This window comes from Telopea speciosissima, chromosome 2 (assembly GCF_018873765.1).
Source record: "Telopea speciosissima isolate NSW1024214 ecotype Mountain lineage chromosome 2, Tspe_v1, whole genome shotgun sequence".
Lineage (NCBI taxonomy): Eukaryota > Viridiplantae > Streptophyta > Magnoliopsida > Proteales > Proteaceae > Telopea > Telopea speciosissima.
In genome coordinates, this window is record NC_057917.1 from 40,163,124 (window position 1) to 40,189,890 (window position 26,767).

At 41.4% G+C, this 26,767-nt stretch overlaps 1 protein-coding gene across 1 annotated transcript in view; it reads right to left on the reverse strand.

The window, feature by feature from the left end:
* Positions 1–26,767, reverse strand: part of LOC122652968 (ELMO domain-containing protein A-like) — a 115,537-nt gene that overhangs the window by 31,382 nt on the left and 57,388 nt on the right. The window contains exon 5 of the mRNA XM_043846855.1: positions 25,435–25,503. Coding sequence (XP_043702790.1) covers positions 25,435–25,503 — 69 coding nt within the window. The remainder of the gene's footprint in view (positions 1–25,434; positions 25,504–26,767) is intronic.

A 26,767-nucleotide genomic window follows, 5' to 3' on the forward strand; every position in this document is an offset into this window, starting at 1 on the left:
TAACAATAGATTCAAAGGATTTGAAGGCACAAATCCTGGTAATTTCTCCTTTTCAGCTGCATGAAGAGATGACTAGCTGATAGAGAATGTTGACCAGATAGGTAACTCTGGATTGGCCAGATTAATCTATGCATCTCTACAAACTACTTTCCTTTGAGCGAAAATGGTCACAATTTTAATTTATCTTTTCCAAAATGACAATGGCAGCACAGAAACCCTATTTGTGTTATATGATCATCCAAGAAAGAGGATAATTGTTGCTTCTAAACTAAAAAGAAGCATCATGTAATTCAATTTTAATGACTACAAGAATCTAAGGGTGAGGAATTAGGACGCAAACACAGTGTTTTCATCAAAACCTAATACATTTTACAAGGTAGTTTATCTTATACATTAAAATATATCCACAATGAAAAAAAAAATCTCAAACAGATCCTGCAACAAAGTTTTGATACAGCTCCAATTAAAGCACTTTACAGGTTTGGCTTGGGTTATAGAACAGAAGCCAAGGTTGGTAATGAAGGCTAATCTGGAACCAGAAAATTGTTGAGCTAAATATGCCTAGTAGATGTAGATAACGATGCTGACTCATAGACACCTTACCTAGTTTGTTAGGGTTGTAATTTCATTATAAATAAAGCTGAGCTCTGTCATTATTGACAACTCGAATCATTCCCCTAATTCCCTGATTCTCAACTAAAATCCAGCAAGAGACTAGCACATAACAGAATGCAGAACAGGGAACAAAATCAGAAGTCCAGAACTGGGAGATTTATTACTTTAGATAGACAAATCAGAATACCCCAATATTTCAGTCGAGTTTCTACTCTGTTAGTGGATAGACCTGCAGAATCTGATAGAATTCTGATAACAAAATAGGGATCTGCAGAAAACTCCTAGTACTACTAGGAAAACTAATCGCAGAACTAGAACAGGGTTTGCTGCATATTAGAAGTAATAATATATGCAAGGAAAAGGACACACATGACAGCAGCGTCATGTGCTCTCTCACATTCTCTCTTCTTACTGACACTATGCCCCCTTTTATACAAAACATGGGAACACCCTCTCCCGTCCATTAGTTGGGCGTTGGGTATTCATTACACGCCGCCAGTGTGGTAATCCCTTCCCCCAATAATCAATAGCAAAAACAATAGTAGAAGAGAAAAAGGAGGAAAAGCACACCTGAGAAGAAAGATGAACAAAACTAAAAGGAGGGAGATCAAATCTGGACTACCATCTTCCCCTCCCTGATGACCTCATCAACATCTTCCCCCCCACCTCCCATCTTCCCCTCCCTGATGACCTTATCAACAAATTCCTCCCCCCTCACCTTCTCAACTCCCTTAGTTCCATCCCCTCCGACTCTGAAATCACCTCCGCTGTCTGCTCTCATAAGGCTAGTAAAGCTCCAGGCCATGATGGGTTCAGCATGGGATTCTTCTCCACTTACTGGGATATCATTGGGGTCAAGCTTATCAGTGCCATAAAGAGCTTCTTCTTCAACCCTCATCAGATCCAAAATATCAACCATACCTTCCTCTGTCTCATCCCCAAGTCCTCTGGAGCTTCATCCATGTCCGACTTCAGACCCATCTCCCTTTGTAATCTTCTTTACAAGTCCATCGCTAAAATCCTTGCCAATAGGCTCAGCCTTGTCATAGATGCCCTTGTCAGCTCCAACCAATCTGCCTTCATTGCTGGCAAGCATCTCGGACAACATCATCCTTTGCCAGGAAATTGTTCGAGGCTTTGACCGCAAATCCCACTCTCCTGCTGCCCTTCTAAAAATTGACATCCACAAGGCTTTTGACTCCATCCGTTGGGACTTCATCTCACAAGTCCTTCTCAAGATGTCCTTTCCCCCCATTTTTGTCAACTAGATCCATTCATGTATCTCCACTCCCCGCTTCTCTGTTCTTCTGAATGGCAGTCCTGCTGGTTTTTTTCCCCTCCTCGGTCGGGATCCAACAAGGCTGCCCCCTCTCCCCTTTTCTCTTTTGCTTGTCCCTTGAGGTTCTCTCTCGCAGCATCCAATCCAAAACCGACCTCCACCTCATCTCCCCCATTCCTAAGTGTAAACCTACCAACCTGACTCACCTTGCCTTCGCGGATGACCTCATGATCTTCTCTAAGGCTGACCCTCTCTCCATTGAATCCATCATGTCCTCCCTCAACCTTTTCCAGGGCCTTTCCGGTCTCCGCATTAACCTGCTAAAGTCCTAGATCTTCCTTGCCGGAGTTTCGGACACCACCAAAGCCTCCCTCTCCTCCCTCACCAACTTCACCATTGGCACCCTCCCTGTCCGTTACCTTGGCCTTCCCCTCATCCCTGCCAGACTTTCTGCCCACCACTGCTCCCCCATCCTGGATCTCCTTCGCAAGAGGTTGTAGCTTTGGAAAGCCAAGCTTTTATCCTATGCAGGTCGCCTCGAGCTCATCAGATCGGTGCTCCGGTCTTGCTACATTTACTAGAGTGGTGTTTTTGGCCTCCCAAAGGCCACCATCAAGGCGGCAAAATCGATTATGTGTGCTTTCCTTTGGAAAGGTGTGGACTCTGCTAGGTTCCTTCATCCATTGAGCTGGGCTTCCCTTTGTGTCCCAAAATCTGAAGGAGGCCTCGGGCTTAGGAGAATAAAAGATGTCAACACTACTGGGTCAATCAAGCTTATCTGGAAGATCCTCACCAACAGATCTTCCATCTGGACTTCGTGGGTGTATGCTGGGCTCCTCCGCAGAGATTCCATTTGGTTTGTTAGACCACGGTCTGACTCCTCTTGGGTTTGGCGCAGAATTTTACAGGTGAGACATTTAGCCAGGGATGCCATTTCGTGCAGGATTGATGATGGTGCGACCACCTTGCTTTAGCTAGACAAGTGGCATCCTTCTGGTGTCCTCTCTTCTATCGTCAACCCCCGGGATATCTACTCCTCTGGATTGGACAGATTTGCCCATGTCGATACTATCATTACCAGTGGCTCTTGGGCCCCTCCCATCTCCCCTCCCCCCCTCGCCAACCTTTGGAGCTCCCTCCCCCCCATTCCCCCTGGCCACCGAGGTAGAGGTGACACCATCTTGTGGCTCCCATCCCATACGGGCAGACTCAGCTCTCACTCCGCCTGGGATTTCGTTAGACATAGAGGGACCCCTTGTCCTTGGCATAGAGTTGTTTGGTTTCGTGGCCACATTCCTCGACATAGCCTCACTGCTTGGTGCACCCTTGCTAGCTGCCTTCCTACCCAGGCCTTCCTTATTCATCGGCATATTCAGGTCCCCCCCAACTGCTGTCTCTGTTGGAATGGGACTGAAGATGTCGATCACCTATTCTTCACTTGTCCCTTTGCCTCCTCCATCTAGTCCCGTGTTCTTCGCCACTGTTGGCCTGGTCGGCGCACTCCTCTTCCTCTCAGCAGGGAATGGATTTGGATTGACATGACTTTCGGAGGGAAATCGACTTGTGACTCGGTTGGCAAGCTAGCCTTTTGTGCCACTATCTCCCATCTTTGGATGGAACGCAACCTTAGAAGATGGACATCCAAATCCTGCTCCTTTGACACGATTTGGAAGGCCATCTTTTTTGATGTTTCATCTAAAGTTAGATCCCTCCCCCTTTGTGATGTGAAGGATTCCCCAAGGAACAGGCTCATTGTTGTCTCCTGGGGCCTCCCTACTTCTATTTTGCACCCTAGCTAGCCCCTAGCTTCGGCTTGTTGCCCTTGGGCTTGTATATTCCCTCTTTTTTCTTCGTAATTTAAATTTTTATTCATCCAAAAAAAAAAAAAAATCTGGACTACCAATCCCATATGCGCAGCTCAACAGATCTAAAACTCTTGAAAAAAACTCAAATTCTTTTACTCAAAACATCTCCAATTGATGGGGGTTTGTACATGTATATAATCTTTTTATTTCCTGAACTGACTCATAAAAGGACTCCAAATCACTCTCTTATACTGGCTTAAAGTAAATAGACTCAAAACAGAACTCTTAGAAGCTATTAAGTATCCTAATCTAACTCAAACACTTGAATAATAATCCTATGTACTAACTTTCACTCTACTTCATGGGCTTATAAATTAGGCCCATTACAATGAAACCCAAGAAAATAAAAGGCCTAACCTATAATATAACTACCCACAACTCAATTTCCACCTATTGGGTTGCCCCCTGCCCCTGGCGAGCCATCTAGACTTGCATCTATGGCTCCATACGGGATCATAATCAGATGCAACTGCATCATTTGGATCTAGATGGCTCCCATAGAGGTTTCATGTAACCAAAGTGAAAGGATCTGCTGGCTTCTTTTCTTTCAGGAGCAAAGCTGCCTGGTTCACAGACAGATAGAATCATAGAATTGTGAAGGAAAAGTAAGAAGCAAGTCTTGAGGGAGTAAACAGTAGAGAGCCACCATTAGGTGGTTCTGAGCCAAGCACACATTACATATCTTTAGAAAATACTTTTCTTCCTTTAATCTAGGTGGCATAGAGGCTTAGCCATTACCTCCTAAATTGGACCACAAAGATGGTCTCACAATCGGACCCCTAGACGCATACATTGCTCTTGTTTCAAACCTCGCCCAAAACCAAGACTACCCAAACTTCCATATATAACATATTATACATAGTTATACTATACAGATCTAGTGATAGGAAGTTATCATACAAAGATGGCTTGTGATACTTATCAGGCTATATCAGCTCTTTTAGGCTTTGAAATGAAATAGTATGATTTCTATTTGTTATGGTAAATGTTATAGAGGTTTTCAAAGCTATGTTCAACACTCTAAAGACCCATTAACAATGAACAAAGCTACAAACCAAGAAATTCACCTGAGACAGACCCAACTTGAGCCCACAGAAGACTTAAATTTTTTTTCCTTTATTTAAAAGAAGTGCTCCATGGTTGCTCGCAGTCTGGTCAAGGTCAGGCCAGGCCTGGGCTGGGGCTGCCTTCTTAGTCCTCAAGTTGGGCTCAGCACACACCCCAGCCCCACCTAAACCCCACCCCTAGGTTAATGTAACTCTTGAAGGGATAGTTGATGAAAATTCTCTTTTATTAATTTTCCATCAAGAGAAGGTTTCATTCTTTGATTCCCCTAAAATAAGTCTTCTTCAACTTTGGGCCTGAAGCACCTGACCATGAATCGATTGTTCAAAGTCCATCCCCTACACTTTCATTAATTTGGCACTTCATTGAAACCAAGACTCCGATTTCATTCAGCTTAAGGAAACTTAGTTAGGAATCAACCAGTGGAAAGCATTGTTAAATTTACCCCGTCCTAACAAGAAGGTAAGACAGATTGTTTGTAAGAATTGTAAGGTTATTCCAGGGGAGACCTAACCACTCAACATAGAATGGTGGTCCTGGACATGTGCCTCACTACATAAAAGCATAGGATAGGAGAGCCTATTTCCCCTAAGATAAGGAGGTGGAGATTAAAAGGAGAGTCCTTGATTTCATTTACTGATAAAGTTATCAAACAAAGAAAGTAGGACCTTGAGGGGGACTCTAATACAATGTGGGACGAGATGACAGCTTGTATTAAGAATGTTGCTATAGGGGTTCTAGGGGAAACAAAAGGTATACCGCAGGCTCCTAGGGAGACCTGGTGGTGGGACGGTGAGGTCCAAGCAACCATTAAGACAAAGAAAACTAGTTTTAAAACATGGCAAAGGACTAAAGAGGTGGTGGATCTAAAAATATACAATGCCAGAATCGAAGCTAAGAATGTATGGAAAGCAAGGGCGAAGAAATATGAAGATCCTTATAATAAGCTGAACATAAAGGATGGGGGAAAAGCTATATATAAGATAGCTAAAATGAGATAAAGGAAGACCAAAGATTTCAACCAAGTTAGATGTATTAAAAATGAAGATGGTAGAGTACTAATAAGGGATGAGAATATTGAGGAGAGGTGGAAAGAGTACTTCTACGGGCTTCTTAATGAAGACTTCACAAGTAATAGGGCTGTGAAAGGCCATATTACTCATTAGGACACCACTCCGCACAGATATATATGCAAAGTTAGGAAGTCTGAAGTAAAAGAAGCTATAGGTAAGATGAAAGTAGGCAAGATACCAGGCTCAGATGAGGACCCTATTGAGCTGTGGAAGAACGTAGGAATTAGTGGTTTATCTTGGCTAACCAATCTGTTTAACAAGATTATGAGGATAAAGAAAATGCCAGATGAATGGAGCAGAAGTATTGTGGTCCAAATTTACAAAAACAAAGTTGATATTCAGAGCTACAATAACTCTAGAGGCATAAACTAATGAGTCATATGATGAAGTTATGGGAGAGGATTACTGAAACCCACATAAGAAAGGAAATTACTATTTCGGAAAATCAATTTGGTTTTGTACTAGGAAGATCCACGATGGAGGCTATTTTCTTACTTAGGAGACTTATGGAAAGATAAAAAGAGGGCAAGAAGGATCTCCATATGGTCTTTATAGACCTAGAATAAGCCTACGACAGAGTCCCTAGAGAGTTATTTTGGAATATTCTGGAGAAGAGAAGGGTGTCATGTAAATATGTGGACATAATTATTATGTTGATGTGGTGACAAGTGTCAGAACTATGAGAGGCCAAGGCAGTGAATTCCCAATTTCAATTGGGTTACATCAGGGATCAGCTCTAGGCCCTTATTTGTTTGCAGAGGGCTCTTGGTACCTTCGGCCCACCCGTCCTTCTCTGCTTTGAGAACCGTGTGAATTGAGAGTGGGCAGAAGAGAAGAAGGTCCTCATACGGAGTCGCACGCTTACTTGAGCAATGTGGGAGATTGGGGAATGGGTCGAGCAAACTCCTCTGGGGGCTTATCATGGATGATTTAACAAGAAGCATATAAGATGAGGTTCCTTGGTGTATGATTTTTACGGATGATATTGTTTTGGTGGATGAGACAAAAACAGGGATTAAAGCCAAAGTAGAACTATGGAGATCAAACTTGGAATCAAAAGGTTTCAAGATAAGAAGAACTAAAACGGAATACATGGTGTGTAACTTTAGCAACACTAGGACAGATAATGAGATGGTGAATATCGGTAAGAGGGAGATCCTGCAAAGTGGTTCTTTTAGATATATTGGATCAATCGTAAATAAGGAGGGTGAAATAGATGATGATGTCACCCATAGGATTAAAATAAGGTGGATGAAGTGGAGAGGTGAGTCTGGAGTTTTGTGCGATCGGCGTATTCCTTTAAAGCTTAAAGGAAAATTTTATAGGAATGTCATTCGACCAACTATGATGTATGATGTGGAATGCTGGTGTGTTAAGAAGTGTCATATAAATAAACTATGCTTAGCGGAGATGAGGATGTTGAGATGGATGTGTGGGAAAATTAGGAAGGATGAAGTAAGGAATGACCATATTAGAGCTGGGTTGGAAGTAGCTCCGATCTATGATAAACTTAGAGAGAGTAGTTTGAGGTGGCATGGCCAAGTTCAACGGAGGCCTTCAAATGCTACGATATGAAGGAGTGACTTGATTCGGATTGAGGGAACCGAAAGAGCCAAAGGCAAGCCTAAAATAACCATAGGAGAAGTGGTGAGGAAAGACATGCTTAGCTTAAGCCTTGATCATGTATGACTTCAAATAGAACTGAAAGGAGATCAAGGATCCATGTGGCTTAGTTGGGATTATAGTTAAAAAACTCATTTCGTCTCGGTCAAAATCTCGGAAATTTTGAGTATTTCGATCGAGTGGAAACGGAACGGAACTTCGAATTGAAAAAATACAAAAACTCGATCGAAATTTCGGACACAAACCGATATTTTGACTGTTTGTAACATCTCGCCGAAATTTCAGCAAGATGTTACAAACTCACTTTATAAAAGGACAAGGTCTCGTGAATCTCGGTTGAGAGCTCACAAGCCTTGATTTTTTCACTTTTTTCCTCCCATTTCTTCCTCTTTCACTTCTTTTTGGTGATTTTTTATTTCTTCTTCGAATCTTCGCCGCATCTACGTCAAAATCACTCGGAAAACAGTATCGAACCTTCTTAGCACATCAATGAAGCCTTTCCACTATTTCAGGTAAAACCAATTTCTCCAAAAAAAAAAACATAATCAATACATGTTTGTTTGTGATGAAATTATTATATGTCAGACACCGGAGGCCAATCTACAACCTCACGGTGTCAAAATTTCTTTTTCTTTATATATATTGTTTTTATTTTCTGCTTCAAAATTTTGATTTTCCTACAACAACAATCTAAAAAAATAGGGGTTATGTAAACTGTATGGGGATCAATTAAATATATGTTAGACACCATTGGCCAATCTACGGCCTCACGGTGTCGAAAACATTTTTCTACCAATAATTAATTATTTTATTTTTTGAAAATTATGAATATTATTTAAAAATTCAAAAAAATGAAAAAGTAGGGAAAAATATGAGGTGTTGGTTTGAAAATTAATGAAAAATATGGAAGTAAATTCTACATGTTTTTTAAGTGCTGCCCATTGCAAATCATTTTCGGTTTTGTTGTGCAAGGTGGCTAGGCCAATATTTCTTTGAAAAATATTTTAAAAATATTTTTTTTAAATATGAAAAATATATGGGTCAGGGGAAAAAGACTAAATATCTATATACTTGTTTTAGTGCTCTCAAACTAAAAGAATTTATGTGCTTTAGTAATTAATGAATTGTTTTATTCAAGCAACAGTAAACAAGTCAAATTATGGCGAACCGTGATACACGACAGAGGCAGGGGGAGCAGAGCCAGGCCCAAGGGGAGTAGAGACCACCCAAGTGCACTGGGGTGACATTGCACGGTTGCACACTGTGCCAACTAATGGGGATAAAAGAAAAACACAGTGCAATTACTGTCACCACAAGTTTTTGGGAGGTGGGGCCACTAGTCTCAAACAACATCTGGCTAGGAATGCTCCTGAAGCTGTCTCATGTTATATGGTCCCTGTTGAGGTCTAGGGCCGTCATTGAGTACATGAAGGGAGCGAGTAAGAGGAAGGCTCAAAGGGAGAAGGCAAGGGTAGCACTTGAGGATGCAGTGACGAGTACAGTAGGAGGCTACGATGATGTTGATTATGATGACGATGATGACAATGACGATCCTGCCTACGTTCCTGATGATATACAGACTGAAAAAGAGGCTAGAGATTGGAGATGGGCACAGTTGAGGAGCAGAACCACTTATCACGAGGATCAGGAGAGACAAAGAGTAGGTGGTAGTGGCGGAGCTGGTACCCCTAGAGCAGGTGGTAGGCAGCCTGGGTTGCCTAATCCCTTTAGGAGACACAGAGTACGAGGGCAGCTCCGCCTCCACCACCTCCAGTAGTACCACCACAAGTTGACCCTGCACTACACCAGGATCCTAGAGTTTATAGGAAGAAAGGCAACAAGCAGCTTAAGATAAAAGGAGCATGGAAAATTTGAAAGGGATGGTGAAGGAATCTATAGCTAAGTGGATGTTATACAATACTATCCCAGCAAACACTGCACAAGGCCCCATAAATTATCAGACATGATAGATTCCATTGTTGAGGTTGGTCTAGGGTATAAGGGGCCCACCCCATATGAGATAATGAATGTTTATTTGCCCCAATAGAAGAGTGAGCTTGAAGACTATATTGCTGAAATGAGGGCGATGTGGGATAGCTATGGAGTAACTATCATGTGTGATGGTTGGACTGGTCCTACAAGAAGGTCCATCATCAACTTTATGGTGTATAGTGATGGGAGGACAATATTTCTCATGTCTGTGGATGCATCCAAGGAGAAAAAGGATGCAAAATATATCTACAAGTTGTTGAAGGAGGTGGTAGCAAGGTAGGAGTAGAGAACGTTGTCCAGGTTGTAACGGACAACGGAAGCAACTACAAGAAGGCCGGTGAGAAGTTGATGAATAACAGTAAGTATCGGCTGTTTTGGACATCTTGTGCTGCCCATTGTATAGACCTCATGCTGAAGGATATGGGGAAGGTCAAATTGGTGCAGAGTGTTGTGGAAAAGGCAAGAGAAATAACCAATTTTGTATACAACCATGGGTTTGCATTAAACCTCTCGAGGGAGAAGTGTGGGGGTGACTTGGTGAGGTCGAGTATAACTAGATTCACCACCAACTACATTGCACTCTTGAGTACTGAGACCAAGAAGTCCGGAGTTAGAACTATGTTTGCTTCTGAAGAGTGGTTTGACTAGAATGGGTCCAATACCCAAGGTGGTAGGGAAGCACAGGCTACCATTTCATCAATGAATTTTGGACAAAGCTACATAAAGTGGTACAAATATTGGACCCAATGGTCAAGGTTTTGAATATAGTCAAGTCTGCTCTCAAGGGACCAACCATGCTACATTTGTATGCTGTTATAGACTTGATGAATGAAAGTGGTACAATGTGAATCCACGAGGAAGCAAATACTTCCTCAAAATTATCAAGGATCGCTGGGAAAATCAACTTATACATCTACTACATAAGGCTGGTGAGTTTTTTTTTTATGCAATTACATCTTTTAAAGTTATTTGAAAGATATATTACTAACTAGTAAGGCATTGACAATACGTAATGTGAATTTTCAGCATACTATTTGAACCCCAAGTACCAATATAGTCATAGGCTTGGGCTGAATACTAGTTTTATTGAAGCAGTGAAGAAAGTAGTTGCCAAGTTGGATCCAGACAATAAATTACAAGCTATCTGCAACACTGAGGTGAGTCTTATAATTCACTTGGAATTACCTCAATAAATAGTAATGAGTCATTACTAATTTTAAATATTTTCCAAATGAGTATAGATGAAGAGTTTTAGGGATGCATTGGGGAGTTTTGAAACTGATGCTGCAGAGCAAGGCTGAACACGCGGTAATGTTGGCACCCATTACTCAATTCAATATCTTATTATTTAAATTACGTATGTATTGAAACTTGTGAAATGAATTTAACATGTCCTTTTTGTTGTAATGCAGCTGAATGGTAGGTATTATAACTTTATAAGGGGGTACGACAGAGAATTTAAGTTAAATAGCAATCAAGGTATTCTCCCAGACATGTTCCGATCCGGTTGTGAATGGAATTGTAGTATATTTTCTCTCATCCACTCCAAGAGGAGAAACAGATTGGGTTCCCAACGTCTATCTGACTTGGTGTATGTACATTACAATTTGAGGTTGAAAATGCAACACATACGCATAGGATAGGAGGGTATCAGGGAAAATATCAATCTCGCCGACATTTTCAAGGTGGATTCAAATGATGAAGATTCTATTGTGTATTGGGTGAGGGACAGAGGTGAGCCAGTGTTGGATCAGGTTGGAGGTGGGCTTGACCCCATGATAGCCGAACAGATAGGTGTTGATGTGGATGAGTTCATGGCTAAAGAGGGTCAGGTACACGCACGGGAAGCGTCACCCATACCATTCCAGCCTACAGGTGGCAATGCTGATGAGGAGGAAGATGACTGGTCCATGTCCTTAGGTTGTGGGACTCAGACTCGCAGATCTTTACCACCAGTTACTCATACTGGTAGTCGTAGAGATGATGATGATGATGCTGATGGAGGTGATGATGATGATGGTGGTGGTAGTGGTGGTGGTGGTGGTGAAGCATATAATGGAATTTGAGAGCAGTATGTGGTAGAAGAGCAACAAGATTCGATCAGATTCACTGAAGAAACACAATTTGATCATGCCACACAGGATACAAACCACGGGGCCCGTGACCCCACACTGGCCACACGTAAGTCTTACTCTAGAGGGAATCGTGGCCAGTTCCGTCCTCCTAGTACTAGTAGGCAGACTGATCTTATGGACATTGATACCTTATCTAGCACTATTTGTGGATTGAGTACTGGCGACAAGGACAGAAGATCAAGTGGGCATTTTCGTGCCCCATCTTTTCGCAGAGAGAGCAGTCCATCTCTAGCACCATCAGAGTACAGTTCATCTCATTCACATCCATATGGGCAATTGACTTGGGGGGGGAGGGAGCATATATCTTCTCCATCCATCCACAGTTTTGAGCACGACTCCCACTCACAGGGACGTAGTGGATCGTCTTTTGTGGATGACATCTTTTCCTAGCCAACCCACCAGCCGTACCCGTACATGCTCCCAGAGCCGTCATATCACAACGAATCAGTGGGTAGTTCTTCACACTTTGGTAACCTATATCCTAGGATAAGTTGCCTTCAGCATGTCAATGATGGAATTTACATGACAACTGTGGAGGACTATACTCGTTTCTTCTCCTAGACTATGACATGGCATTCATATGTCCTGCAGTCAGAGAATAATGCACGTCGGCTCCATTAGACTATGAGTGGGGTCGATCCTGGACGGTGAAATAATTATTATTAGTAGACATTTGAGTCACTTGATGATTAGTTAACTTGTATTAGGATATTGATGTCATCCTATTATTGTACTTAATATTATGACTTATAAGTCATTGACTTTATGTTTCCTAGAGAATTTACTTGTTTAAATTTCTTATTAATTATTATGTCCTCTAGTAATTAAAGTCTTAAACAATGTGTATATGTAATTAACTAAGTTAGACATTAGGATTCAACTGTACACTGCCAATCAAGGGTGCAAATCCAAAACACCATTTTGGGTGACTATTTTTGCAATTTGAACATTTACATGTTTTTTTAAAGCCTAAAATAGGGTTTCCATGAAGCTTCAGGCCTTAATTTGGCCTAAAACCCACCAAAATGACCAACTGAAATCTTGTAGAAAAATACAATATTTCAGATATTTCGGTCAGACCGAAACACCAAAACAAAACGTGATTTTAAACCTTGTTTGGGATAAGGCTAGGATGTTGATGTTGTAAGGAGGGACTCCAGACCTAAACTTCCCAACAGAAGAATGCATATAACGTCCACTATAAAGAGAAAAATTACAAAAAGAAAAATGAAAGAAAAAGAAGTAGATAATTAAGATAATGGTAAATTACACCTAGGGTACCTAATGTTTAGAGAAACTGTGTTTAGGGTACCTCATGTTTCATAAATATTTTGTTTGGGATATCTCGTGTTTCATAAATGTATGCTTAGGGTACCTTTTTTTTTCATATTTTCAATTTTACCCATGATACCATGTTTGATTTTTTCCTCTCCTTCTCTAGTCGATCTGTTGTAGCACCCACCCGCAATGGGGGAGAGAGATGAAAAGAGAGAGCCAGGGAAGATAGGGAAAGAAGGGGCAAAAGAGTGGGGAGACAGTGTAGGGGGAAGTGAGAGAGAAACTAGAATTTCGTAAAGTCAAATCTACCAAAAACATTTTTTCTCCAATTAACCCAAAAGAACACAGACAATCACACTTTATTGCTTCCATTTAACACCCCCATCCAATATCCTTTTAATTTTTAAAAGAGGAACTAGAATCCAAATTTGTATACCGTGACATTCTTAATAGAAATTTGGAAGGATAATTGGAAAGAAAAAGAATATAAGCTTTTGTTAATCACTAAAATACACAAAGCATCAGCCATGTAGGGAAACCAATAAAAGCTACAACCTTCCAGAAACAAATCGAGAAGAATGAACAGCAGATTCTCCATGGCTTATTCCTAGGGTTCTTGCCTGAGAAATATGCAGAGAAAATCGACGGCCCAAGCTCAATTCGGCCCTACCGCTTGTCTATGTTTAGGATCTCCATATGTGGTACATCAAGCGATGAAGAGAGAAATAGAAATGGAAAGTTCTGGTTTATCTAGCTTTGGATACCGCTCGCAAGAGTCTACTACTGAAAAGTTCCGGTTTAGCGTGCTCTCAAGAAGGCTGGATTACTGTCTGGTTTGTTAAAAACGAATGTTTGAGTGAAGAAATGGAGACTATTACCATAGATTAAGGGTTCCTAGGGGGGGGGGAATAGTTGCTGAAACAATCTTCTGACTTTGGGACTGGGTAGAATGGCAAAGTGGAGCGGAGGGTGGAGGGGTATGTAGAAGGAAGCAAAGTAGAGGAGGGGTTGCAAGAGGGAGCAAAGGGAGGTGGGGGTTGAAGGAAGGAATAGAGGACAGAGAGGTTGTAGGAGGTAGCACAGAGCAGAGGGGGTTGAGAGAAGGAGCAAAAGACGGGGTTACGGAGGATGGAGGTTGCACAGAGGGCGGAGGGGGGTTGAGGGAGCAGAGAGCGGGTGAGGGAGTGGGGTTCCGGGTTCGTAGATGGGGACGAGGGAGAGAGGGAGGGAAGGGGCTACATGTTTAGGGAAGAGAGAGGCCGAGGGTGCAGGAGTAAGCAGAGGATGGTAGTCAGCCATCAAGGGAGATGGCGGAGAAGCTTGGTAGTGCTCTACTCCTTGGAGTTTGTGATGGTAGCAGCTGCATCTAACTTTCTTTGGCACATTGATTCTAGAGGAGGTTGTCGAGGTGGTGGGAGTTTTGGAGGTGGTAGTATGGGTATAGTTGGAAATGTGAAAAAAAGATACCCCAAACATAATATATCAAACATGAAGTACCCCTGTCGTAGTTTCTACAAAACGTTAGATACCCCAGATGTAATTTACCCTTAAGATAATGATCCTATGGTATGTAATTTCTACAAACATCAGGTACCCCTGGTGTAATTTATCCTTGTTAACAAAACAAGTTTGTAGAATAATGCTTGAATGATCAACGAGATCAGTTAAGCTCTCTATTTATAATAATAAAAGAGATTACAAGGAGAAACACTGTTCACGACACTGTTCACATGAACAGTGTCACAGCCCTAATTACATTTTTACCCTTGCTCATAAATACATAAATAAAGAATAAATAAAACACCCAAAAGACCAAAATACCTCCATGGTATTCTGGTGTACATAATTTAACACTCCTCAAGTTGGTGCAAATATATCAATCATGCCCAACTTGACTAGAATGGGATGGAACAATTTCCCAGATAATCCCTTAGTGAAGATATCAGCAACCTGATCAGTAGACTTCACAAAGGGAACACAAATCAACCCTTCTTCCAGCTTTTCCTTAATGAAATGTCTGTCCACTTCAACATGTTTAATGCGATCATGTTGTACTAGGTTGTGTGCAATGCTGATTGCAGCTTTGTTATCACAGTACAACATCATGGGAAGATGAACAAGAACACCAAGATCTTGTAGCAAGCCTTTCAACCAAAGTAACTCACAAATGCCCTGTGCCATAGCCCAAAACTTGGCTTCAGCACTAGAACGAGCCACCACATTCTGCTTCTTGCTACGCCAAGTGGCCAAATTGCCTCCTACAAAAGAACAGTACCCAGAGATAGACTTCCGATCTGCAGAACCAGCCCAGTCAGCATCGGTATACACCTCTACCCGTAGGTTACCATTAGGACACAGAAGAATGCCTTTTCCAGGAGCTGACTTCAAGTAGTGGAGAATCCGAAGAACAACCTCCATGTGAGAAGAATAGGGATCATGCATGAACTGACTCACAGTACTCACAGCAACAGCAATATCTGGACGAGTGTGTGAGAGATAAATCAGCTTTCCCACTAGGCGTCGGTACCGGCCTTTATCAATAGGTTCACCCTCCTTTTCTTTAAGACGAACAGCAGCGTCCATAGGAGTATCTGAAGGGTGACATCCTAACAGACCAGTTTCAGCCAACAAGTCTAGGACATACTTCCTTTGGGAGAGAAAGATGCCTTTAGAAGATCTGGCACCCTCAATCCCAAGAAAGTACCGTAGCGGTCCTAGATCTTTAATCTCGAATTCCTACCTAAGAAACCTCTTCAACCGGCTGATCTCATCCCCATCATTGCCTGTAACCACAATGTCATCCACATACACTATAAGAACAGTGAGCTTCTCACCAGCCCTCTTTATAAAGAGAGTATAATCAGCATTACTTTGCTTGTAGCCAACAGATGTCATTGCCTTGTGGAACCGACCAAACCATGCTCGAGGTGACTGCTTCAACCCATACAGTGCTCGCTTCAATTTGCACACCCTACATTTATTATTGTTAGAAGAAAAACCTGGTGGAATATCCATGTATACCTCCTCACAAAGTTCCCCATTTAGGAAGGCATTCTTTACATCCAACTGTTGGAGATCCCATCCAAGATTAACTACACACGATAGTAAAACCCGAACTGTATTCAATTTTGCAATAGGGGCAAAAGTCTCCTAATAGTCAATCCCATATGTTTGGGTGAAGCCCTTTGCAACCAAACGTGCCTTATACCGATCCACAGACCCATCAATCTTTTGTTTGACCACAAACACCCACTTACATCCCACTGGTTTTTTTCCCGGAGGGAGGGTTACAAGATCCCAAGTGTTGTTTTTTTCTAAAGCTCTCATTTCTTCCAACATAGCTGCCTTCCACTTTCCATCTGTATATGCTTCCTGCCAGTTTTTAGGAATAGAAACAGAAGATAGAGAGGATACAAATGCACGAAAAGATGGACAAAGAGAAATATAAGAAACAAAGCGAGAAATAGGATGCAGGGTGCAAGTCCTAGTACCTTTTCGATGAGTAATAGGTAGATCGGAAGGAGAGGTCTCACCACAAGGAGGAGGAGGATCTAACTCCTGGGTCGGCAATTGGATAGGTATTGGTGCCACAGTGGATTGATGCTGCCCTCTGTTGGAGTGTCTCTTGTAGGTGATGATATTAGAGTTGTCAATTCTCTTCTGAAATTCACTGATGGTTCTCTGGACTAGAGTCAACTTCCCCTGAGTCCTTGACAATGATCATTACCACCATTCTTTCCAACACACCCCCCTGTAAAGGAGTCCCTACAGATGAAGGGACAGCAGCCAAAGGAGGCTGGTCAACAGCCAAACAAGACTGGGCAGCAGCCAAAGGAGGCTGAGCAACAGCCAAAGGAGGCTGGACAGCAGCGGTAGGAGGCTGGGCAGCAGCCAAAGGAGGAATTTCAAGGGGAGGAAACACAAGCACATCTTCACTGGAACCAGAATTCTCCCCCTGAAGATGTGTAGACTGATAATAGGCAAAACTTTCATGAAAGACCACATCCATACTGACCAAAGTTCGACGAGAAGGAGGGTGGTAACACTTATAACCTTTCTGGGCTGAAGAGTAACCTAAAAAATACACCCTAACCCACAAGTATCAAATTTGCCATGAGGTTTAGTGTCTCTGGCATAACACACACAACCGAAAACTTTGGGAGGAACCACAAAGATGGAATTCCCATGTAAAATATCGGCCGGACTGCTGGAGTCAAGAACACGGGAAGGCAACTGATTAATAAGAAAGGTTGCAGTAAGAATAGCATCCCCCCAATATTGGGAGGGAACATGGTGCGAAAACATCAACGCCCTGGCCACTTCCAACAAGTGTCGGTTCTTCCTTTTAACCACACCATTTTGGGCTGGGGTATCAACACAACTTGTCTGATGAACAATCCCATTAACAGCAAGGTATTTCTGAAATTGAGTCTATGTATACTTAGTCCCATTATCACTTCTCAAGACTTTGAGAGTAGCATTGAACTAAGTTTTGACCATGTTATGGAAATGCTGAAAACAAGAAAAAACTTGACTTTTGGTGTGTAAAAGATAAACCCATGTGTGTCTAGAATGACAATCAATAAAAGAGACAAACCAACGGTGACCAGAAACCGAAGTCTTATGACTGGGGCCCCAAACATCAGAATGTACTAATTGAAAAAGTGAATAACTACTTTTATTAGAAATAAAATAAGTTGAACGTGTCTATTTGGCCAGAACACAAGCCTCACAAAAGAAATCGGTCTTATCACAATGTTTGACCAAAGTAGGAAATAAAGATGCTAAGATGCCTAAGGGGGGGTGACCTAATCTAGAGTGCTACTAATAAATTTCAGAAGATACTAAGGAATTCTGATGTAGTGGTAGTAATGGAGGTGGAGTGAGACATCCATCGTCAAGCAGGTACAGGCCACCATGTACTTTACCCAATCCAATCGTCTTCCCAGAGTCCAGATCCGGAAAAACACAATGGGAAGGAAAAAAGGTTACTTTGCAGTTAAGAGCACGAGTTATACTACTAATAAAAAGAATGTTAGTAGTAAAATTTGGAATATGTAAAATATTGCACAAAGGAAGGGAAGTAGTGCAATTAATGATTCCTTTTCCAGAAATGGAGGAAAGGGAACCATCAACCACCTTGACTTTGTCTTTCCCAGAGGGAGGAGAATAACGATGGAAGAGGCTAGAGGACCCGGTCATGTGATCTGTAGCTCCAGAATCAATGATCGAAGGATGGAAAGCTACAGAGGCACAATGACCACCAAACGAAATACCTGACCGAGCAAAGTGTGAACCTGAGGGAGTAGATGAAGTGGCAGTAGCTGGTGTAGTAGAGGCAGCAGCAGTGGAAGACTTTAGCACACGTAGGAATGCCTGTAAATCCTCCTGAGATAGGTCAGTGTCAGTAGTAGGGGCTATAGTGACAGACTCAGAGTAATTGGCCTTGGTTTTTGGTTTTCACTTGGCAGCCCGTTTAGCCTCAAAGTCAGCGGGCTTCCCATGAAGTTTCCAACATTTGTCCTTGGTGTGATGAGGCTTTTGACAATTCTCACAAGTAATGGTGCCGATAGTAGTACCACCCACAGAGATTGTGCCAACTGGTGTAGAAGGAGCCAGTGCAGTAGTCTGGAGGGCTGATCTGTCAGGGACAGCAGGGTGCAACATAGCAGCTCAGCGATTTTCTTCAGAGGAGACCAAGGCATAAGACTGCTCAAGTGTGGGAAAAGGGGAATGGCCCAACAATTGAACACAAATTGGGTCATACTCAACATTCAACCCAGCCAAGAAGTCATAGACCCTGATTTTATCCACATGTTTCTTATAGGCAGCCAGATTAGTAGCATTATCAGGTTGGTAATCAAAGAAGTGGTCCAACTGTTGCCAAAAGTTGCGCAGAGTAGCATAATATTTAGAGACTGTTAAGTCCCCCTGAGTAGTATAAAGAACCTTCTTCCTGAGTTCATAGACCTGTGCATCATTAGCAAGTTGTCCGTACGTTTCCTTACAAGCTGACCAAACCTGAGAAGTTGTATCAAAAAGGAGGAACCCATGTGCAATGTCCGAAGTCATAGAACCAATCAAATAAGACATGAGAACACCGTTGTTGGCAAGCCAGCGAGTCAAGGCAGCACCTGGGGCAGCAGGCATGGGAACAGTGCCATCGATGTGGCCAGTGAGACCACGGCCAGCGTAGCAAAAGAGGCTAACCGAGACCACAATAGGTAGTTGTGGCCATCAAGTTTGATGAGATTGGGCTGAAAAGTAGGATAAACTGATTTTTCTTGTCCAGGTTGTTTAGAAGTTGCAGTGGAATCAGCCGAGTCAACCATAGTTGCAACAAGGCTGTGGAGAATGAAAAACCAGCAATTACACAAAACCAAGAGCTGAAATCAAGGTCAAGTGGGCCAATATGAAGGGCAAAACAACTCCCAAAAAATCAGCAGCAGCAGAGATCCCTTCCACAGAGATCGACAATGTCAGGGTTTTGGAAGAGAACCCGAAATTGGAGATCGATGTGGTGATGGGGATCCCAAAAAAAATTGATAAAGAAGCTTGATCGAATCTGTCCAGGAACCTATAGAGGATGTCCTTAATGAAGAGAAGAAGCTCCAATAAAAAAACAGCAACAAACAGCCCAATTCCCAAAAATCGATAAAGATCAGGGTTTTAGAAAACCCTGAAAAAGAGGAATCGATTGGGGGGAGGGGTCTTCAACAACCAAAAGAGGCTTGAGGGCAGCTGGTCCAGATCGTAGATGAGTGTCCAATATGCAGAAAACCAGCCTTGATCAATGGTAGTGGCTAGGGCTTCAAAATTCTGGAAACTCCAAAAATCGCAGACAGGAACCAGCAGCAATCGAACCAAATAAATTATCTCATAAAGGAGAAAAACAGAGGTGCAAATAGGGCAGTAACTAGATCATATGATCACCTCTGTAGTGCTGCCCCTAGGAAGGGAGGAGAAGCAAAGGAAAAAAAAGGAGAGAAAAGAAATCGAGAGAAGGGGAGGAAAGAAAAAACGATAGGAAGGGGGTGGGTTTTGAAAACTTAGATTAGAGAAATTTTGGCTCTGATGCCATGTTAATAAAACAAGTTTGTGGAATAATGCTTGAATAATCAATGAGATCAGTCAAGCTCTCTATATATAACAATAAAAGAGATTACAAGGGGAAACACTATTCACGACACTGTTTACGTGAACAGTATCACAACCCTAATTACATTTCTACCCTTGCTCATTAATACATAAATAAAGAATAAATAAAACGCCCAAAAGACCAGAATACCCCCATGGTATTCTGGTGTACATAATTTAACAACCCTTAAGATAATGATCTCATGGTATGTAGTTTCTACAAATGTCAGGTACTCCAGGTATAATTTACCCTTAAGATGATGATCCCATTTTCCCTTTCACATTTATTCCCTTCCGATTGACAGTTTCCCTCCAGGAAGATGCACCAGTTTATGGTACCAAACATCAATTTGATAGTCACAGTTATCAAAATTGATGTGACATTTGGTAATGTGTACCAGCTGTCTGATTTTTTTGCCATTGCATGGAATCAGGAAGCTATGGATGAAAATCAGATGGAAACAATAGGTGGACGAAGGGTATGGGTCCCAAATCCCAAAAGGAATGTAAATGATTAGAGAGCTGAATAGAGTAACACAATAGATGCAAGTGCTGTAGGAAACCAAACTTAAAGGAGGGACTGTGAGGGTGTGATGCTTGGACTGGGAAGTTTTCAGTCAGAGCCTTTTACAAGATGTTGCACACAGGTCGAAGCATCTTCTATCCTTCTAAAAGCATTTGGAACCAGTGGATCCTTCCGCATATTGCCTTTTTAATGTGGACAGCGTCACTGGAGAAAATATTGAAAATTTCTAACCAGACAAGAAGACATAGAGGGCGGAGATTGAAGATTGTGACAGACTTTGTAATCAAGTATAGGAAGATACGGACCATCTAATTACTTGGATGTAGGTAGAACCATCAACTTGAAGTGCCTGAAGCTTAGGATATATGGATGATTTTGTCAACTAAGTGGTATACCCATAGCAATTGGGGTTATCATTATAAGTTCATGGGGCTAGTATGGGATCCATAGTAGGCGACAAAATCATCCACATGGCAACGAAGAACCAAACTATCACTATATTTATTCCTTTTTCTACTTCTTCCAAGCACAGGGCAACCCCAAGGGGTTGCGGGTTTTTTCCTATCAATTGAGGCCCCTCCCTTCACCACCCCTATGGGGATGGTCTACAGGGTTCATAACTACTACTCTTATTATAGGATGCTTTCCTAGCCAAGACTTAGATCCAGCTCTACCCAAACTTTTCTGGTTCACCCCAACATTACCCACATGTCCGAGAAAAAAAGTGTCCCAGTGCACGAGGCTCCCATTACTGTAGGGTCTGGGAGGGGCAAATGTACGCAGCACAAAGCCTTATCCCTTGCTTCGCAGAAGAGGTTGTTTCCAAGTTTTGAACCTGCAACCAACAGGTTACAATAGTGCAACTTAACCATTACCCACAAGTCCCAAGATACATATATTGGAAAGCAAAGAAGATGGTGTTTTGTGGATGTCAGTAGTCCCAGAATTTAGGGGACAGAAGTCACAGAACACATATGATTCGTGGAAGAAATGAGCCAATTTTATATGGGGAGTGATGCTTTTAATTGAATACGGGGTTCTTGAGTTCTCCATTTTGAATGTAGAATGTGGATAAAAATCCTCTCCAGCACTGATCTACCAGTGAGGAGCAGTAAGGCCCTCACTGGTTGCCACATGTCATTTTAAAATCCAACGCCCAAGATTAATTTGGCTCATTTCAATAATTGAGACATACACAGTTTGCTGGTAGGAGAAGGACCCGCTCGGATTGCAAGAGAGACCCTTTCGTCACTTTCGTGCTTCTCATCTACCATTCTCTCAGAAACCTCATTTGTTAATCCCTCTACTGTTCTGATGTTCATCTCTCTTCTCCATCCTTCACAGTCTAAAAATCATGGCCAAGTAAGACATAAGAAGCAAAGAGAAAAAATAGGAGGGAAATAATGGGATGGTTGAAGGAATGAACTCTCTAGATTATGTCCTCAAAAATCAAAACCCTATCTACTATTTCCTGCTTCGATTCATTCTACATATGTTTTTTTTGGTGTTCATATTCTTGCTTCTCTGGTGGGTTTTTCTTAAATTTCTGTCCCTCCCTTGTGCTGTCCTGGAAATTTTTTTCACCAGTGTTGTTTCGTCAAGCATGTGAAGCTGAGTAAGTATTTTCCCCCTTCCTTCTTTTTTGCCCATAGTGAAGGATATAGGCAGTCGTTCATATGGGAGAGATCTCTGATTACGGAGACTTTCTCCATTTGGAAAATCAAAATGAAGACTGAGATTGGTAGTTAGAGATTGATTTTGGAGAAACATGATGACTATCAGCCAGCGAAAAATGAAAGCAATAGATGCATCCGTTGGAGGCCTGGTTTGGGTTAGGTGTCGAAATGGATCATGGTGGCCTGGCCAGATAATGGGTCTCGATGAATTGCCAGAGAGTTGCTTGGTTTCGCCGAGATCGGGGACTCCCGTGAAGCTCCTGGGAAGAGAGAATGAAAGTGACGAAGGACGAAGGGGTCACTCTTGCAATCCAGGCGGGTCCTTCTCCTCCCCGCAAACTGTGTGGGTCTCAAGAGTTGAAGTGGGACTTTTGATTCTGGGCGTTAGTTTTTAGAAAAACATGTGGCGACTGTTGAGGGCCTCACTGCACCTCACTGGTAGATCAGCGCGCTGGAGAGGATTTTTATCCATAGAATGCTGGCTTTGGTCTATCATTAATACAAAGTTCCTCCTTATCTTCAACCAAAAAAGTATAAAGAATAACAGTGCAAGACTAAGGAAAGAGAGAAAATATGGGAGAAGATTGGATTACTTTAGCATGGTATCTTATTTCCAGGCTAACAAATAACAACTAGGTCAGTAGGGTGTGTGGAAGAAATTTAGCAACGTGCCAAAGCCTTCAAAACGAAAAATTCCCTAAATCCTGAAAGAGGAATTTCACAAAATCAGAAAACCATTACCATCTTCTTTTATAGTAGACTGGACACTGATTATTAGATGCCTAAAGCTAACCTTGGGACCCAAGAAAACCAAGCACACATTTCCTTCTACCATTTGGAAACTATAACCATTATGAACTTAGACCTCCAAAATACAACCACCTACTTACTAAACAAAGACACTACTAGTTAATGCCTCCAATCTGACCAATAAATAAATACACTATCATAAGATCCACTGAACCATTACTAACTATCCTTATATTAAAATAGAAACTAAATGTCCTGAATGAAAAGGCTACAATAGACATGATCTCAAAGTTCATACAAATCTAAGAATCCATGATTCCTAGTTTACAGGTCATTTCTCAAGAATGATACTGTGTTCAGGAAAAGAAAATGTAATGTTTAGACAGTTAAATAACTCTGTACTTGAGGTGGCAATAGGTGACTCAGGCACCCAACACAGCCCTAACTAGGAAGAAGCACTTTACATCATTGCGCAGGAATTTTCTTAATAGAAATTAATATGTTTTTCCCCTCTATGGCAGAGATGCCACCACATGGAAAATGGTAAAACAGTCTTGTGACAAGGATAATTTGTCATAAATGGTTGTGACAAGTAGCACGTCCATTTGGTCATCCCAGCCTCGCTGATTGCCATCACTAATGTACATTATGGTATTACCAGAGATATATAGCCTTTATTTTTGTGGCCTGTCCAAATTCTGCAGTGTTGAACATGGTCAAGCCACCTCAAACGACATTATCATAGCTTGTCATGTATCGAAGCTACTCCCAAATCAGATCTAATTTGATCATTCCTTACTTTATCCTTCTTAGTTTTGCCACACATCCATCTCAACATCCTTATCTCAGCTACACTGAGTTTATCTATATGATGCTTCTTAACTGATCAACATTCCGCACAATACATCATAGTCGGTCATATAACTGTCCTATAAAATTTTCCTTTAAGTTTTACAGGAATACGTCGATCACACAACACTCTGGACACAGCTCTCCACTTCATCCATCCTATTTTAATTCTCTATGAAACATCATCCTCTATATCACCTTCTTTATTTATGATTGAGCCCAAATACCTAAGATAATCACTCTATGGAATCATAGTTATCAAGGCGTCGCCATGGCTTCCAGGTTCCTTGGACGCCTTGGGCGCCTTGCGGCCATGGTGTTGTCGCCTTGACTTTTTGGCCCTCTAAAACGCCATGGTCGCCTTCCCGCCTTGATAACTATGTGTGGAATCTCCCTTTCATCAATTTTCACCACCTCATTATTCATCCTAGTGTAACTAAAATTACACACCATATACTCCGTTTTGAAGAATAATTTAATAAATCAGCATATTTAGGGGAAAATTTCATGATGCACCCAATAGAAAGCGTATGACACCTTGCGGATAGAATGAGCATATCCTAGTGTAACTAAAGTTACACACCATATACTCCATTTTGAAGAACAATTTAATAAATCAGTATATTTAGGGGTAAATTTCATGAGGCCCCCAATAGAAAGCGTATAACACCCTGCGGATAGAATGAACATTTCAAAATCTCGCAACAAAAAAGTCCTTTCCCTTTGGTGATTTATGTAAGCTTATTACATCATATTCAATGTGTTTGTTTCATGATTTACAAGTACCATACTGTTAACTATTTTAACTTCAAGAACCAAGGTTCAAGATTTCGATTCCAGTGGCCATTTCAACCTGGCTTGAAACCGATATGGCCAAGATCCAACCAGAATCTGGTGCATTTCAGTGGAATTTTGAAAATGGTAATTTCAGGGGCCAAAACCTGGAATTTTGCTCTGAACTTCAGAGCTTGTTTATTTAAGCATGTCTACACATTTTGAATCATTACACTAGAAGGAGAAAAAAAACCCCAAAATGGTTGTTTGTCTTTTGACCCTAGGTTGCTAGTGTATAGCATAGCATACTGTATCCTTGCCCTTATATAATCTAACCAAAAAAAATAAGAACCATGAAATGATTTAGGGACATATCTCTTTCTTGAAGTTTCAACCAAAATATCTCTTTGCAATTTTGTGGTGGGAGTTTAGATGATTTTGGAGAGGTTTGAATCCTCACCAATTTGTAAGTTTTTGAAGAAATTTGAAGTGTTGTAGCAGTTTTGACACATTTCCCTCATTTCGATTCAAAATTTGATATTTTATATGAAGGACTCTGAAACTTTGATTATTTCAACCAAATTTTTGACGTTTCGATCATTTCATTTTGCAAGTTTTCGACAAAAAATTTTCTTCTTTGTATTTTGCATGTCCTTTTGTTTCAAGGCCCATCAAAACCAAAATATTTCATAGAAATTTCAAACCATGACAGGAACTCAATAGTGAGAATAAGAAGACATCAAAGAAACAATGGCAACATATACCATTATAAAGCTAAGTTGTGGAGGAATGCTTACTTGATGTTCCAAACGAGAGCCATCAAAGGGGACTTCCAATCTTTGCTGTAGACTTTTGAGTCTTTCCTCCTAGGAAGTTACCAAATAGGAGCAACATTAAAAATTGACAAAAAACAGCTTTTTTTTCAGGTCTCAACAAAAATGGAATTTCCTAAAGAAAACCAGGGAAGATAAGGAACAGACGGAACATGTAAGTTTTAGTCAACCCTTCAACAGTAATAGCTGCTATGGCTCTAGGTCTTAATAGTGTTAGTCCACACTATTTGTGGGGAAAAAAATTATGCTTGATTGGAACAGAACACTTGGAAAACTCAAACTAACTCTTGAAGAGCAGAGCTTTTCCACTATATATAGTGACCCATGTTACCCAAATAAATCTAGTCATTCTACCGACTGAAACAAGAAGATAACTGAGAGTAATAAAGCCTGAACTTCTTTAAGGATTTGAGATACTGTCCATGAGGCATGGCCTAGATTTCTCTCTTAGACCTTAGCATTCCTCACCTCCAGGAACAATAACTACCATTACCTTTGAATCCAACAATCCGAGAGGTCCCAAGTACATGAGAAATACACTTACAAAAATACATGTTTGAAGATAGAAAACCAAGCATCCACGATCTAAACCAGAAAGATGGTTCACTCCACCATTTCCACCTATTTTGCAAAAATGACTCGGTATAATTTTTAGTAAAGAATTAGGTGGACGGATTGATATCTCAGGTCCAGATAGGGCATGTCAATTGCACTGTCTCAGGACCGGAAGACACTGATCCACCCGATCCACCCGATCCTGACGGATAAGGCGATACCAACCCATGTGATATTTGGCAGGCTGCATCAGCTGACCATCTTGCAATTTAAAACCTTGATGACATCACTCCGCTAGCCCTTTTCACACCCCCCCAAATAAAAAGACAAAGGAAACCCCAGCTCAATTTTATAGTTTTGTACTCATACTCGAATTGCATGCCACCTGTGGCATCGGTTCAACATCTGGTTACTATTTAATTTGTACAAGGCTACTGAACACTATATGGCAAGATTTCTACATAGTTGAATCGTTTGTTTCATAAACTTCTCTTTTTGCTATTTATGGCTGCTAAAGAAAGGAACGAACATAGTGGTGGAAATCATGGAAGAAAAACTCGACCGAAACCTGTCGAAATCACCAAGTTATAACTCGATTTCGCAAGTTTCCGAGACGAGTTGAAGGGGGATTTTATAAAATCCCTAGATTCGACCGGGTTTTTATAATTTCAACCAGTTTCGACCATATTTCGGTGGTTTCAACACATATGCCCATCGAAACTAGGGGAAACTTGGCTCAAAA